The 13736-nt window shown below is 37.6% G+C and overlaps 1 protein-coding gene across 1 annotated transcript in view; it reads right to left on the reverse strand.

Moving 5' to 3' along the window:
* CERKL (CERK like autophagy regulator) overlaps positions 1-13736 on the reverse strand; it is a 99922-nt gene that overhangs the window by 47381 nt on the left and 38805 nt on the right. Inside the window, exon 2 of the mRNA XM_048869802.2 lies at positions 7582-7821. Within this exon, the coding sequence (XP_048725759.2) occupies positions 7582-7821 (240 nt within the window). The remainder of the gene's footprint in view (positions 1-7581; positions 7822-13736) is intronic.

A 13736-nucleotide genomic window follows, 5' to 3' on the forward strand; every position in this document is an offset into this window, starting at 1 on the left:
CTTAGTGTGCGAGGTGTGCTGCAAAGCAGTACATAATATAAGAATGTATTATATTTTAACAGCTACTATATCTTTTAGTTTCAAGCTAAATTTTAGATTACTACCCACTGAAGAAAAATAAATAAATAAATAAATAAAATTAAATAAATAAATGCATTTAAATGCTCAGGGCCAAAAAGTTAAAGGCTTTCTAATATACTTTTATTGAATGTCTACAAATGTCTATTTAGAGTCATATCAAATCTAAATTATTGCAGATAAAAACATTGCTGAGTATTGTTACATCTCTCTTCTGGGTCTTTTGGTTGTTTCCTACTAACAAACATACACTAATTTGTACTAAAGACCGTATTCTCTTAAATAACACTTTATTGAAAGAAAGGCTTATTTCTTTGTATGTACCCGTATGAATAAAAGCAAAAAAGTCATCTTTCTGAAAATGTTGAGTCTAATTCAGAAGACATAAAATAAGTTATGTACTTATTCTTCATTTGGGGCACTACAGAAAAAATGAAAATATGTTATAAAACAGAGGTCTAAATAACTACATATAGGTGTTCAGCTATGAAAAGGCTGAGCATTGTAACATAGACAAGATAGAGTTGGAACTGAAGTTCTCAGAAAGCTGCACTCTCTACAGAGTAGATACTCTTGGAACATATGTGATTACACACAAATTGGAAGCTATAGAGCAGTGTTTCTCAATCTTTTTGATACCAGGGACTGGCTTGCTGGGTTCCTAAACTGTGTCAGGGACAGCTTGTGGATCGGTGCTGGGCCATGGACTGACTGTTGAGAAATTCTGCTATAGAGAATACTACCCAGAAAGAGGATAAAGGGGCTGGTGAGGTGGAGATATATACCACATACCAGGAACATTAATATAGAATACAACCCACAAAAAAGCAAAATGAAAATAATGTTTATTTTGCATTTCAGCAAAGGTTTTCACGAGGTCTTCATCAGAACTGCCTTCAAAATAGAATTCATGTCAATTCACCCATACTAAAAACTTTTTGTAGTTTAATTAAACAAAAACAACAAAATCTTGACTTTTTCCATATAAGATACATAAATCAGTAATTACTTCTATTTTAGATTATTAGGAACGCATCCTTAATTAATATTTAGCTACTTTGCCCAATAAAAATACATGTTTACGATAGCTGCTCACATGTACACATGCAGTCACTTTGGTAACCCACCTGCTTTTCATCTGCTCCAGCCTAGGTATAATAAAAAATCACCCATGTTAAATAATGCAATAATTCACCTGAAACATCATCTATGTTTTAGATGCAATGCAATGAGAGATGCACATATAATCTGTAATAACTTTTTTAAAAAGCACAAAACTTTGCAGATTTTTCTGTCACTGTAAAAAGTGAAAACAAAACTTTTGAGAAATTTCCAATGAGTTGCTTTTGTAAAGATGTCTTTCATAATGTTGCTTTGAAAACAAGCTGTGGGTCAAGGCCATGAACACTCATGGCTGATCAGGGTAAAATTTTCCAAAGTACCTAATATGACTTAAGAGCCTGAATGTTATTGAAAGTGAATGGGACTTAGGCAATTCTGAAAATTTTACCCCTAAACAATTTTTTTAAAAAAGTTTCTATCCTATTCCCAGCAGAAGGTGGAAGAAATTTCTAAGGAACCCTCTTAATTACTAAAAAGTATAAAAACTAGAAAATCCATATTCCATTGAAAATTCTTCCCTCCTATGTTTGACATACTGATAACTTGTTTTTTTTTTAATCTCAAATTATGCTCTTTGCCTTATTCTACAAATTCTGCTGCTGAAGTACCTGCATTTCTTCCATATATGTGTATCATGTCACTTTAATAATACTGAATTGTCACTGTTGATTTTCTAGATATAGTTATGGGGAGGGGTTGTCTTTTATTTCTTTGATTTGCCTTCAAAAGTGAATTTGTACTTGCAAAATTGAAACAAGAAAATTTGTGGTATGGGTATTTTTGTTTTGTTTTATTTGTTTTTAAAATGACATATGAACTACACAGACTTTCTTTGGTACTCTGGGGGCTGCAGATTCCCCATACCCAGAGGGTTAGAGAGATAATGTGTATTCTCCCCTGACACCTAAACATTACACAGTTGCAGGTCTGCAGAGGGAATGGGACTGACAAAAGAGCTGGAAATAGCCACATTGCACATAATACTTTTCTAAGATCCGGGGGGTTCCAACTGAAAAGCCACAAGGGGGTTACATCTAGCTGAACCCAAAGCAACCTGAGTAGGGATAGTGCAGCTGCCACTGGGGAACATATGGCATCACAGCTCCTGATGAATGCAGGGAACTCAAAGAGGAAAGCACAGGCACTTGCTGCTCTCCATAAAGTAGCCTGCGTTTATGAGTATTCGGAGATCTGCAGGAATCTTGGCACTTTTGCATATATAGATGTTTAGGGGTAAAGCCCCTGCCTGACCTTTGAGGAAGAGGGAAGATGAGAAACACCTCAAATACTCCTATTCAGAAAATTTAGAGGAGAATGCAAGCAGAAATAGTAATAGATTTATTATTTTGCCTTCACTGGTATCTGCTTTTGATAACAGCTGGGTGGGAAACAGCATTCCTGTCCTGCAAAGACTGATATTTTAGACATTTTTTCCAGTTCTGCATCAGGAACAAACTAAGATGTTTCAATATTTCCAAAGAGAAACCACCCAAAGCAGCCAGTTGCCTAGTGGTTAGGGCATTCATCTGATGTGACAGTCCCAAATTCTAATTTCTGCTCTTCTTGATTCAGAGCAAGGACTGGAAGCTGGATCATCCACATCGTAGGTGAATGTTGTAACCACCAGGCTATTGGCTTTTCTGGGATGGGTCTCTCTCAATCTCTCCTGTTGGAGCTGTCCTGCTGGGTATAAATTAAATACTCATTTGACAAGAAAGGGAGAGAGACTTTTTAGCCTGGTAGTTTAGGCACGGACTTGAACCTGTCTCCCCCATGTGTCAGGTGAGTGCCCTAACCACTAGATCGCTTTGCTATTGGCTATTCTGGGGGGGACAGGTCTCTCTCTCTCTCTACCCAACACACCTTTTAGATTAAAATCAATATGCTCCTGCAAAAAGTTTGGTTTTGACAAACCGGCATTTTCCAGTGAAAAATTGTTTTGTTAAAAATTTCCTCGCCATCTCTATTCTTGACAGAGTGAGGGACTTGTCTCCTGTCTTAGTGTCTTTAACATAATTGAAACAGGAGAAGGCCATGAATTACCATTTATTAAAAGAATGGTCACATTAAAATATGGAAAGCTTTGGATTCAGGATTCCAGCTTCTGAGACTATGGTTCAGCAGCAGTTTGATAGAAAGAAAAACAGTCTTCATTGTTATAGACTAAGTAAAACTCATTTACTATTAATAGGCTGTGACCACAGAGATATAATTTTGGAGATCAGTCAGATATACGCTTCTTTGTCACAAACTCATTATATTCTGCATTTTTCAAAAAAAGAGATGGAGAAAAACTATCACAGAGTGGAGTTTTTCTTGTTTTCACTAGTAATATAGTTTTCCTACATTTGATATAATTATCTATCATAGAAAGAAAATAAAAGGATTAAGTCTCACTATATAATAATTTGTTCTTGTTAACCTAGCAGAAGTGCATGGAATTGACAATTCTTTAAATTACACACTGTATATCATCAGTGAAAGCCACTATAATGCTCTTTTCATTATTGAATTAAACCTATTTCTTTTCCAGTGCTTCTCTCTCACTGGGAAAACATTAGTTTAGTTACTAAAATATATATATATTGCTTTTTACTCTGAAAATATTTAACTATTCTTTTCCAAACACACATACCACCTATAAAACATTAGGATAAATTCTACACCATCACAAAAGAGCAGAAGTATGGTGAGAAAACATGAAGCTTAAGAATCAAAAAATAAATAGCAAGAAGAAGAAAGACCATAATAAAAATGGCATAAGAGATTCTCTCTCTTTCTGTTGGTAGGCGCTTTCATTTTGCACTTTAGATGATGCTTAAAATGCATTTATATTTAATACTTATTTGCTTCTTATATCTGTTTTTTTCAGCATGTAGCCATCACAAAAAAATCAATGACCTGCTTTGAACACCTACAAAGAGGTTCATATTAAATTGCAGTCAAATTCCCATAAAGTTAAATACTGCAAAGTTTATTATTATTGTTACTCTTCTGAAGTCTAATGAGGTTAATAAGGATTTTCTACAAAGTAGTCTTTTTTTTTTTTACTCCCTCCCCAAAATACTGAGAAATATTGCCTTTCCCCCAATTTAGCATTCTTTTTATAGAACTTGTAAAAAATTATTGGATCAAATTCTCTGTTGGTGAAAACTGACACAGATCCATTGTCTTTAATGTAGTTTTCCAATTTACACCTGCACAGATTTTGGCCGAAAGTTTAAAAGCAGCATGTAAAGAAAAAAACTGTGGTGATAAAAAGAATAAAATCTTTGACCTTCCTGGTATGGAGAAACATGTTTAAATTATCTGAAACAGTGGCATAGACTAAACCAGGTCTACTTTCTGGGAATCCCCACTACCAAAGTATGTTCTCATGGTTGCTGGAGAATAGCCTGCCAAGTTGATCTGCCAAGGTGTTTTAAAGTGAAGTGCAGCACATTGGTGTGATTTAATTCAGAATGCACCAATCCCTTGTGGCTTCCTGACAGAGTGGAGATGATCTTGCTTCCCCATGCCTGTTCACATAATGGATAGTTGTGGTACTCTCTCTCAACAGTTGCATATTGGATCTTGAAAGAGGAAGGAATGCTTTCATGTCAGATCAGTGGCACTAAGCTCTAGGACATATATATGCAGGTGAGCTTCTTGAGAGGATCACAGGCCCCAAATCCGAAAGTGATTTACATAAATCCCCCATCCTTGAATGGAAGCATCTGTCACCACAATCTTGGTAGGTAAAGGTGAAAAAAAAAAAGGTGTATGTGTTTGGGGGGGGGTTCATTGCACATCTGAAGAGGATCTTCCCATCATTTAAACTAGGAGAGTACTTCTTATGGGCCTGCAACCATCATATGTACATATGGTGTCTGATGGGTAATCTTTTAGCTGGTTGGGGAGACCTATTATTGTTTGGACTCTCTCTTGTGGAAAGTAAAATCTCATTGACCTGGGAGTCTAAGGTCACTCCCTACCCCATTGCCAAGTTTCAGAGCCCGAGCTCCAACCTGAAGCCAGAAGGGGCATTCTCAGGCTTATAGCCCTGGGACAAGTTAGCTCGAGACAACTTATAAATCTGATGACTCTTTTGTTTCTGTTTGCCACGTGCCAGGTACAGACTGGGAGGCTCGCTTTCAGTTGCAATATAGACATACCCTAAGTCTCATTGAAAGTCAATGGGAATTTAAGTCCTATTTTCAAGAGTAATGTAGGAGCTAAGCATTTTAGAACATTTTACCCAGGATTCATCTCATCTAGCTCTCTCCTGAGTCCCCTATCATCTTGCTTCTGTCTCCTCCACACCACTGGAAATACTCCTGCTGATCAAATAAAAATGTGAAGACCTGAGCAGAAAACATTCTTTATTAGGGCTGTCAATTAATAGCAGTTAACTCACATATTAGCTCAAAAAAATTAATCATGATTAATCGCCTTTTTAATCGCACTGTGAAACAATAATAGAACACCAACTGAAATGTATTAAATATTTTCTACATTTTCAAATAACTGATTTCAGTTACAACACAGAATACAAGTGTACAGTGTTCACTTTATATTATTTTTATTACAAATATTTGCATTGTAAAATGATAAACAAAAGAAATAGTATTTTTCAATTCACCTCATAGAAGTACTGTAGTGCAATCTCTTTATCGTGAAAGTGCAATTTACAAATGTGGTTATTTTTTGTTACATAACTGCACTCAAAAACAAAACAATGTAAAACTTTAGCTCCTACAAGTCCACTCAGTCCTACTTCTTGTTCAGCCAATTGCTCAGATAAACAAGTTATTTTACATTTACGGGAGATAATGCTGTCCACTTCTTATTTACAATGTCACCTGAAAGTGAGAACAGGCATTCGCATGGCACTTTTGTAGCTGGTATTGCAAGGTATTTACTTGACAGATAAGCTAAACATCCATATGCCCCTTCATGCTTCAGCCACCATTCCAGAGGACATACTTCCATGATAATGACACACATTAAAAAAATGCATTAATTACGTTTGTGACTGAACACCTTGTGGGAGAATCGTATGTCTCCTACTCTGTTTTACCCACATTCTAACATATATTTTGTGTTATAGCTGTCACAGATGATTGACCCAGCACATGTTGTTCGTTTTAAGAACACTTTCACTGCAGATATGACAAAAAACAAAGAAGGTACCAACATGAGATTTCTAAAAATAGCTACAGTACTTGACCAATGGTTTAAGAATCTGAAGTGCCTTCCAAAATCTTAGAGGGACAAGGTGTGGAGCATTCTTTCAGAAGTCTTAAAAGAGCAAAACTCCCATGCGGAAACTACAGAATCCAAACCACCAAAAAAGATAATCAACCTTTTGCTGGTGGCATCTGACTCAGATAATTAAAATGAACATGTGTCGGTTCACACTGCTTTGGATCGTTATCAAGCAGAAACTGTCAACAGCATGGACGCATGTCCTCTGGAATGGCAGTTGAAGCATGAAGGGACATATGAATCTTTAGTGTATCTGGCACAAATATCCTGCGACTGGCTACAACAATGCCATGCGGACAACTGTTCTCACTTTCAGGTGACATTGTAAACAAGAAGCAGGCAGCATGGTTTCCCGCAAATGTAAACCAACTTATTTGTCCGAGCGATTGGCTGAAAAAGAAGTAGGACTGACTTGTAGGCTCTAAAGTTTTACATTGTTTTATTTTTGGTACATAATTCTACATTTGTAAGTTCAACTATCATGATACAAGTACTTTAGTGCTATCTCTTTATTAGGTGAATTGAAAAATACTTTTTATTTTTTTTTTAACAGAGCAAATATTTGTAGTCAAGAATAAATGTAAAGTAAGCACTGTACACTTTGTATTCTCTATTGTAACTGAAATTAATGTATTTGAAAATGTAGAAAACATCCAAAAATATTTAAAGAAATGGTATTTTATTATTGTTAAACAGCATGATTAATCGTGTGATTAATTGCAATTAATTCTTTTTAAACACCTGACAGCCCTATTCTTTATTAATTCATCAAATTGCTCTCATACTTTACCATAAACTGCTGTAGAAATATTATGACTAAAGCACATTTCCACAATTAATCTGTTTACTTTTTAAATGTAGATATTTTACTATTATTCTTCCTCTTAAATTTTACATTAAATTGCAATAAGCAAGTTTATAAATTTCCTTACTGAGCAAAAGGTTTCAACAACTGTAATCTTTGTGTCCTTTATACTGAAATATTTACCTTTTACTTTCCAAACAATAAGCTGTTCTAAGACTACAGTAACCCACATTCAACATTACATACAGAATACATACATATTACAAAACTAGTCCCGTAATAAAACTGTGATGAAGTTAGAAATGAGTTATCTTTGAAAAAGTGCTTACCGTTCAAAATTTCCTTCAAACATCTAAACCAGGAATGGCAGTGGTCTTCACTTAAATTATTAAAACTGATGGCAGAGTCCTTTAGTTTATTTTCTTTTTTCAGGCATACAAAAACTGTGATACCTAACAACATACCGCCTTTCTTCTGTCCTGCAAAACGACGACGTTTCAATTTTACAGAAAATATATCTTTCATTTCAACAGATTCCTCTTTACAGGGTACGTTCATATTGGAATGACCTGTTAAAAGAAAGAAAACTATATTAACAGTATGAATTAACCCATATCTCACACTGATAGAAACCTTATATTTTATATATGCTATGTTTTATATTTTAATTGTTTGGTCGACATCTTAAAATGTTGACTTCTTGTGCATCAGTTTCATAAATCACTGGTTGTGTTCTTTTCCCAATATTCTAGAATTCAAGTTTAATATCCTGCTGTAAGAAATTAGCATTGTTTTATAGGTCTTGAGCCTCCTTTTTTACATTTAGAAATTAGAGAAAGTTGTATATACAAAAATTGTAAATCCCTCCATTCTGTAAATCTCTCTATCCCTTAATTCAATCTCATAAAACAAGCTCTCTGTGTCCATTAAATCACTGCATGGTCTTAGTAGCAGCCATCAGTATGCCAGCTTTATTTTCTCATTTGGTATAACTGCATGATCTTCAGAAATGAAAACGGTACTAGATGAGAATACTAGAAAATATTAGATCAGAGAAAGCAAACATCCCCCCACCACACACACACACAGAAACACACCAAATAAACTAAACTAGAACTGGGTCACTGGTATTATTAACTTCTATTTAAATTTTCAGTTAAGTTTGGCTTGGAACAAAACAGCCTCAAATTCTAGTGGCAATTCAAACCCACAGTCCCTGGAGACTGGCAATGGATTGGGAGCACTATATCAAGGTTACAAAGAAGTTTCTTATGTATCTTTGGATGCCAGACCAGTCTCTGGGATGCATGTTTATGAAAACTGATCTTGAGGATGCCACCTTGAAATACCTCTTTGAGAAGTACCATTGACCCATTTAAAGCATATGCAGGCCTATCCCCTCCTGCTCTCATATCAGAAAGTAGAGAGAGTAGATTCCTCAAAGCCAAACTGAGTTTGGGTTGCGATGACATGCGAGAGATTATCCTATACCCTAGGGAAAGAGTTTCTGTATCCTCTGTTTAGTCACAACGCCAATGTTCCCCCCTTCCTGGGGGGTGGGGGGGAGAGGGAAAGTCCTTACTTCAGAAAGCTCTTTAAATCCCCAAGAAATACTTTGTGCCTTCCTCTTTAGCAAACCCCATAAAAGATTCTGTTGAATGAATAGTTAGTTGCCACTAGCAATTTTGAAGCACAGGGGGAGAAATTGCAAAAGGATTTTTTTTTCTGGAGGTGGTTTCAAATCTTACTTTCCTAGGATTGCAGAAGAAAAAACCTTTTTTTTTTATATAACCCTTAAGGTTTGAGCAAGGACTTCAGAAGAGATACCCCACTTTGAAAAGGAAAGTAACTTGTCTCAATTGTTCTCACAGTTTAATGGGATGGCACCAGAAAGTTCATCAATCCACTGAATTGCAAGCCTTATTTTTAGAAGATAATCTAAAAACAATTTGGGAAGAATTTATGTTATGAGGAAACATTTATCTCAGATTCTCTGACTCTGCTTGGCTCTGGATCACCTAATGGAATGGTGAACATTAGCAATACATCTAAGTTCATCTCTGGCTGACTACAAGGACTGTATTGATAAAGAAAACCACAAGGAGGAATAATCAAGTATCTGTTTCACAACGGAGACAACCTTTCTATCCAAACAAGCTAGAGTTAGTCCTACAGTTAATGCCAGAAGGGACCATCATATCATCTAATCTGATTGCCTACATATCACAGGCCATTAATTTTCACCTAGTTATCATATTGAGCCCAATAACTTATGTCTGACTGATGCATAGCTTGTTTGGCTGAAGCATATTTTCCAGTCTTGATTTGAAGACATCAATAGATGGCGAATCCACTCCTTCCCTTGGTCATTTGATCCAGTAGTTAATCAACCTCACTGTTAAACATTTGTACCTAATTTCTAATTTAAGTTTGTCTGGCTTCAGCTTCGAGCCACTGATTGTGGTTATGCCTTTCTTCATTGCATTACAAAGCCCTTTAGAACCCAGTATTTTCACCCCATGAAGGAACTTTTAGACTGTAATCTCGTCTCTTCTCAATCTTTTCAATAAGCTAAACAGATAGAACTCTTCAAGTCTCACTGCAAGGCATTTTCTTCAGCCTTCGAATAATTTTTGTAGCTCTTTTCTGCACCTCTCCAATTTATCAACATCCTTTTCAAAATGTGAATACCAGAACGGTACATAATATTCCAACACTGATCTCACCAAGACCATATTCAGAGATAAGTCACCTCCCTACTTCTACTAACCTGTTTATATATCCAAGGATCACATTAGCCCTTTTGCTACAACACTGCACTGAGAGCTCACGTTCAGTTGTTTTTCAACTATCCTAGAGTACATCTTATAGAAAAGACATCTCACATCGATTTTAAAATTGTCAGTGACAGAGAATCCAGCATGACCCTTGATAAATTGTTCAGTTGGCTAATTACTCTCACTGTTAAAAATTTACACCTTATTTCCAGTCTGAATTTGTCTACCAGAGGTATGCAAGTTAAGGTAGGTCACCAGAAGGTGACAAGCATGCTTCTCATGAATGGAAGATCACAGCCAAGCCTGGCTGTAATATGTTGGAGGATTTGGGGTTAACTTTGCCCTATAAGACATAACAGTAACTAGTTAAGAAAGTCCAGGTTCTAGAATATGTATGTTTTTATTTTATATGTAACCATGTTTCCAATACTTCTACTTGCTATCGTTTCAATTTTTCCTCTTCATTAAATAAACTTTTGCTTGTTTTCATTATAAACATTATGATGGGTTTTCCCAGGGTGCAACCTGGAACTGGGGTACCACTGAGCCCTCTGGATTACCAACCAGGGCTCCCTCTTACACTATGCTGTTGTGACAAGTTGCAAACCTCTGGTAGGTACTGCATGCATACAGACATCCACAGGCAGGGACACACCCAGCTGAGTTACATGAATGCTTCTCCCAGCCATTCATGAACTAATAATAGTGAGGCTCCAGCCAATTCCCCCCAGCTCTGCTCTCCAGTGCTATACCATCCTGTCCTGGTCAGAAGCCTGAGCAGTATATGTTTATAACCCAGTTCGCCCTTCCCTCAATGTGGAGAGGACATGCACCAGTTTTTGTTTCTGAGCAGATTTCCCAAGCATTTCAACCAAAACACACTGTTTTAGGTAAAACATAAAACAAGTTTATGAACTACAAAAAGATAGACTTTAAGTGATTATAAGTGGTAGGCATAAAGGATAGAAATGGTTACTAAAGAAAAAAATAAATGCACAATCTAAGTTCTATAAATTTAACAGGATTTGAATCAAGCAGTGTCTCACCCGGATAGATAGCACAGGCAGCTAATAGATCTTCAGTACCAAGGCTAGAATTCTCCTCTTGCCTGGGGACCACCTTCCCCCTTCCGGACATGTTTTCAGGTGTTTAATGGGGGGGGGGGAAGTGAGGCCAAAACATGCAGCCACTGTTCTCTCTTTTACATCCTTAGTCCCTGTGCCTAGAAGTCACTTGTCTCGACATGTCCTGACAGGCTTCCCTGATTCTCTCGGTTAAGTAGGCCCCCTGGTGTGGTCTTGTGCAATGGGGTCAAGCAGTTCCCATTGTGTGGTGCTTGCACAACTATCCTGGAATTATAAATCCCTTGATTACAACTCCCCTGCTTGTTAATGGCCATTAAGTACATTCGGTCATACCCTCCTGTGAGTGGTTTGCTTTCTTTGAATGCCATTAGCAAACTTAAAAAATTTCAACTTGATACACACTAACGCTATACACATTTGGACAGAACAATAGGTTTCAGCAGATCATGGCTTTTCATATATCTTACATGGCATGCTTTGTATGAAACATATCAATTATATGACAGTGGTGAATATGGGTTTCCAGGGTTGCTTACGGGTAGAGTGCCACAAACATATCTAAGTGTTGTGTGATGATCTGAGGTGTAACTGACAAACTGGTATGCACTGTTCCTTTGGGAGCAGGGAATTTGTGAATTATCTAAGTGTCCAGTGGACCAGGTTTGGACACTTTGAAGATTCGGGAGTTGAAACGTGCCTATTGCTAATCTGCAGAAAGACCAGAGCCTGAGTAGGCTGAGAGGGGAATGCTTGTGTTGTCCATGGCTGATGGAAGTGACCCACAGCAGGCACAGAAAAGGCGGCTTCTCTCTAATGACAGGTGGTAGCAAGGTGCCTCACAACCCTGGGTACTCGCACGAAGCAGCACAGTGGCATAGTTGGCAGGCTCTCCACTTGCTGGTTAACTAAGGGTCATACTCTAGAGATGATACAGACCCAGATGCAAAAGTGAGAAGATAGAAAATAACTGTTTCCAATTTGTTTATTTTGGGTAAGGGAAATAAAAACAAAAGAAAAGCAGGAGACATATGCTAAACATATTAGAAAGCAGCTGGGAAAACTGTGCACAGAACGTGGCTTGAATGCTACAGAGAAAGATGTGGAAGGAATGAAATCTCTACTCATGGAATGTGATAAGTTCCAAGGAGATCTGACTGATCCAGCAAAAGAGCCCGAGACTGAGGGAGGCGTAGGTTTAGAAAACCAGCCTGACACAGCGTCCAGCAAGGCAGCCCTGGACCTTGACTTGACCAAGATAGAGGTCCAAAAGCTGGAAATAGCAGAGAAGACCAGAAAACTGGAAATAGTAGAGAGAGTCTTATAAAGAAGGGAAGAAAAGAACAGCACGAGGAGGCCAACCAGAGAACACTAGAGTTGGAAGACCAAAAGTATGAAGGTCAAGAGAAGAAGCTAGAAGCAGAAAAGCAACAGCCCAAGAAAGGGAAGTGGAAAGGGAATATAACCTTAAAAGGATGGAAATGCAAGAGGAATATGTTCCTGGGTTCCCAGAGGTAAACTGTGAGGAGGAAGAGACAGCTGAGAGAAGAGAGGAACCCTCTGCACCCTTGTCAGAAGAAAGTAGCCATGTGTCTCCAGAAGAGGGGATTGAGCACTCACACACACACAAACCCCAACACACCTTACATGACTATGCAGGAGTGTGGATGAGCAGGAGATTAATGTTATCTCATAAGTTTCCAAGCAATATACTAGTACCTCATTGTGCATACTATACATAGAAAGGGCTCTGCTGAATTTTAAGAATATTGGTAGGAATAGTGGACTGATGCCTGCAAAACCACCAGATTTCAGAGGGAGTTAAAAACATTCTGAGATCAAAATCTCTCACACCCCCAAGTTCTGTATTCTGCTGGTATCGAATAGATGCACAAGAACCTTGCAAGACTTATGAATCTGATGGGGAGGTGACACTAGCAGAAAAAGGCAAGGGCAAGACCTGTCCACAGCTCTTACATCATAGAAGTTGGTGAGTGTCCTTGCCTGCTGATTACCAATATCCATGCAGATTTTATTATAGGCAGAGCAGGTACCACCGCCTATACTTACGGTTGTCCTATCCTTCCCATTATAAAGATCAGTTTGGAGTGTTTAAAACTTTGTTAAATTTAAATTAAGACTGAAATTTTCCACATTAAATGCCTGCCTCAAACTGGTTTTTGTTTGTTTGTTTTGTAGGTTCCAGTTAAAACAGTTCATACATTTCTGAGAATGAGATTAGGGGGAAATACGTTGTTTTGTCCAGGTTAAAAACAAATTCATACAACTGTTCCACTGAGAAGCTCTACTATCTCCACTCTTAGATACAGGGACTTGATATTTGCCAGGGAGTTTGCCTCTGTGTCAGCTGAGCCTGTTCTTGTTCAAAAACATGCAGATTTAGCCAAGTTTTAAGCCTTTGGAAAAAAAAACAGTTCACAGAGGCTCAGTAGAGATTTGTTAAAAGTTTGGCAGCTAAATTAATCTGAAGAGTCCATCTGCACTGAGAACACTCTAGCCCAGGACTGCGCAGGACTTTCCCTGCAATTGCTCCTCTACACTCCTGCACACTGCAAAATTGAGAGTAACATCACTGTTTTTCATATGCTCCCCATGCCTACAGGG

This window comes from Caretta caretta, chromosome 11 (genome assembly GCF_965140235.1).
Source record: "Caretta caretta isolate rCarCar2 chromosome 11, rCarCar1.hap1, whole genome shotgun sequence".
Taxonomy (NCBI): Eukaryota; Metazoa; Chordata; order Testudines; family Cheloniidae; genus Caretta; species Caretta caretta.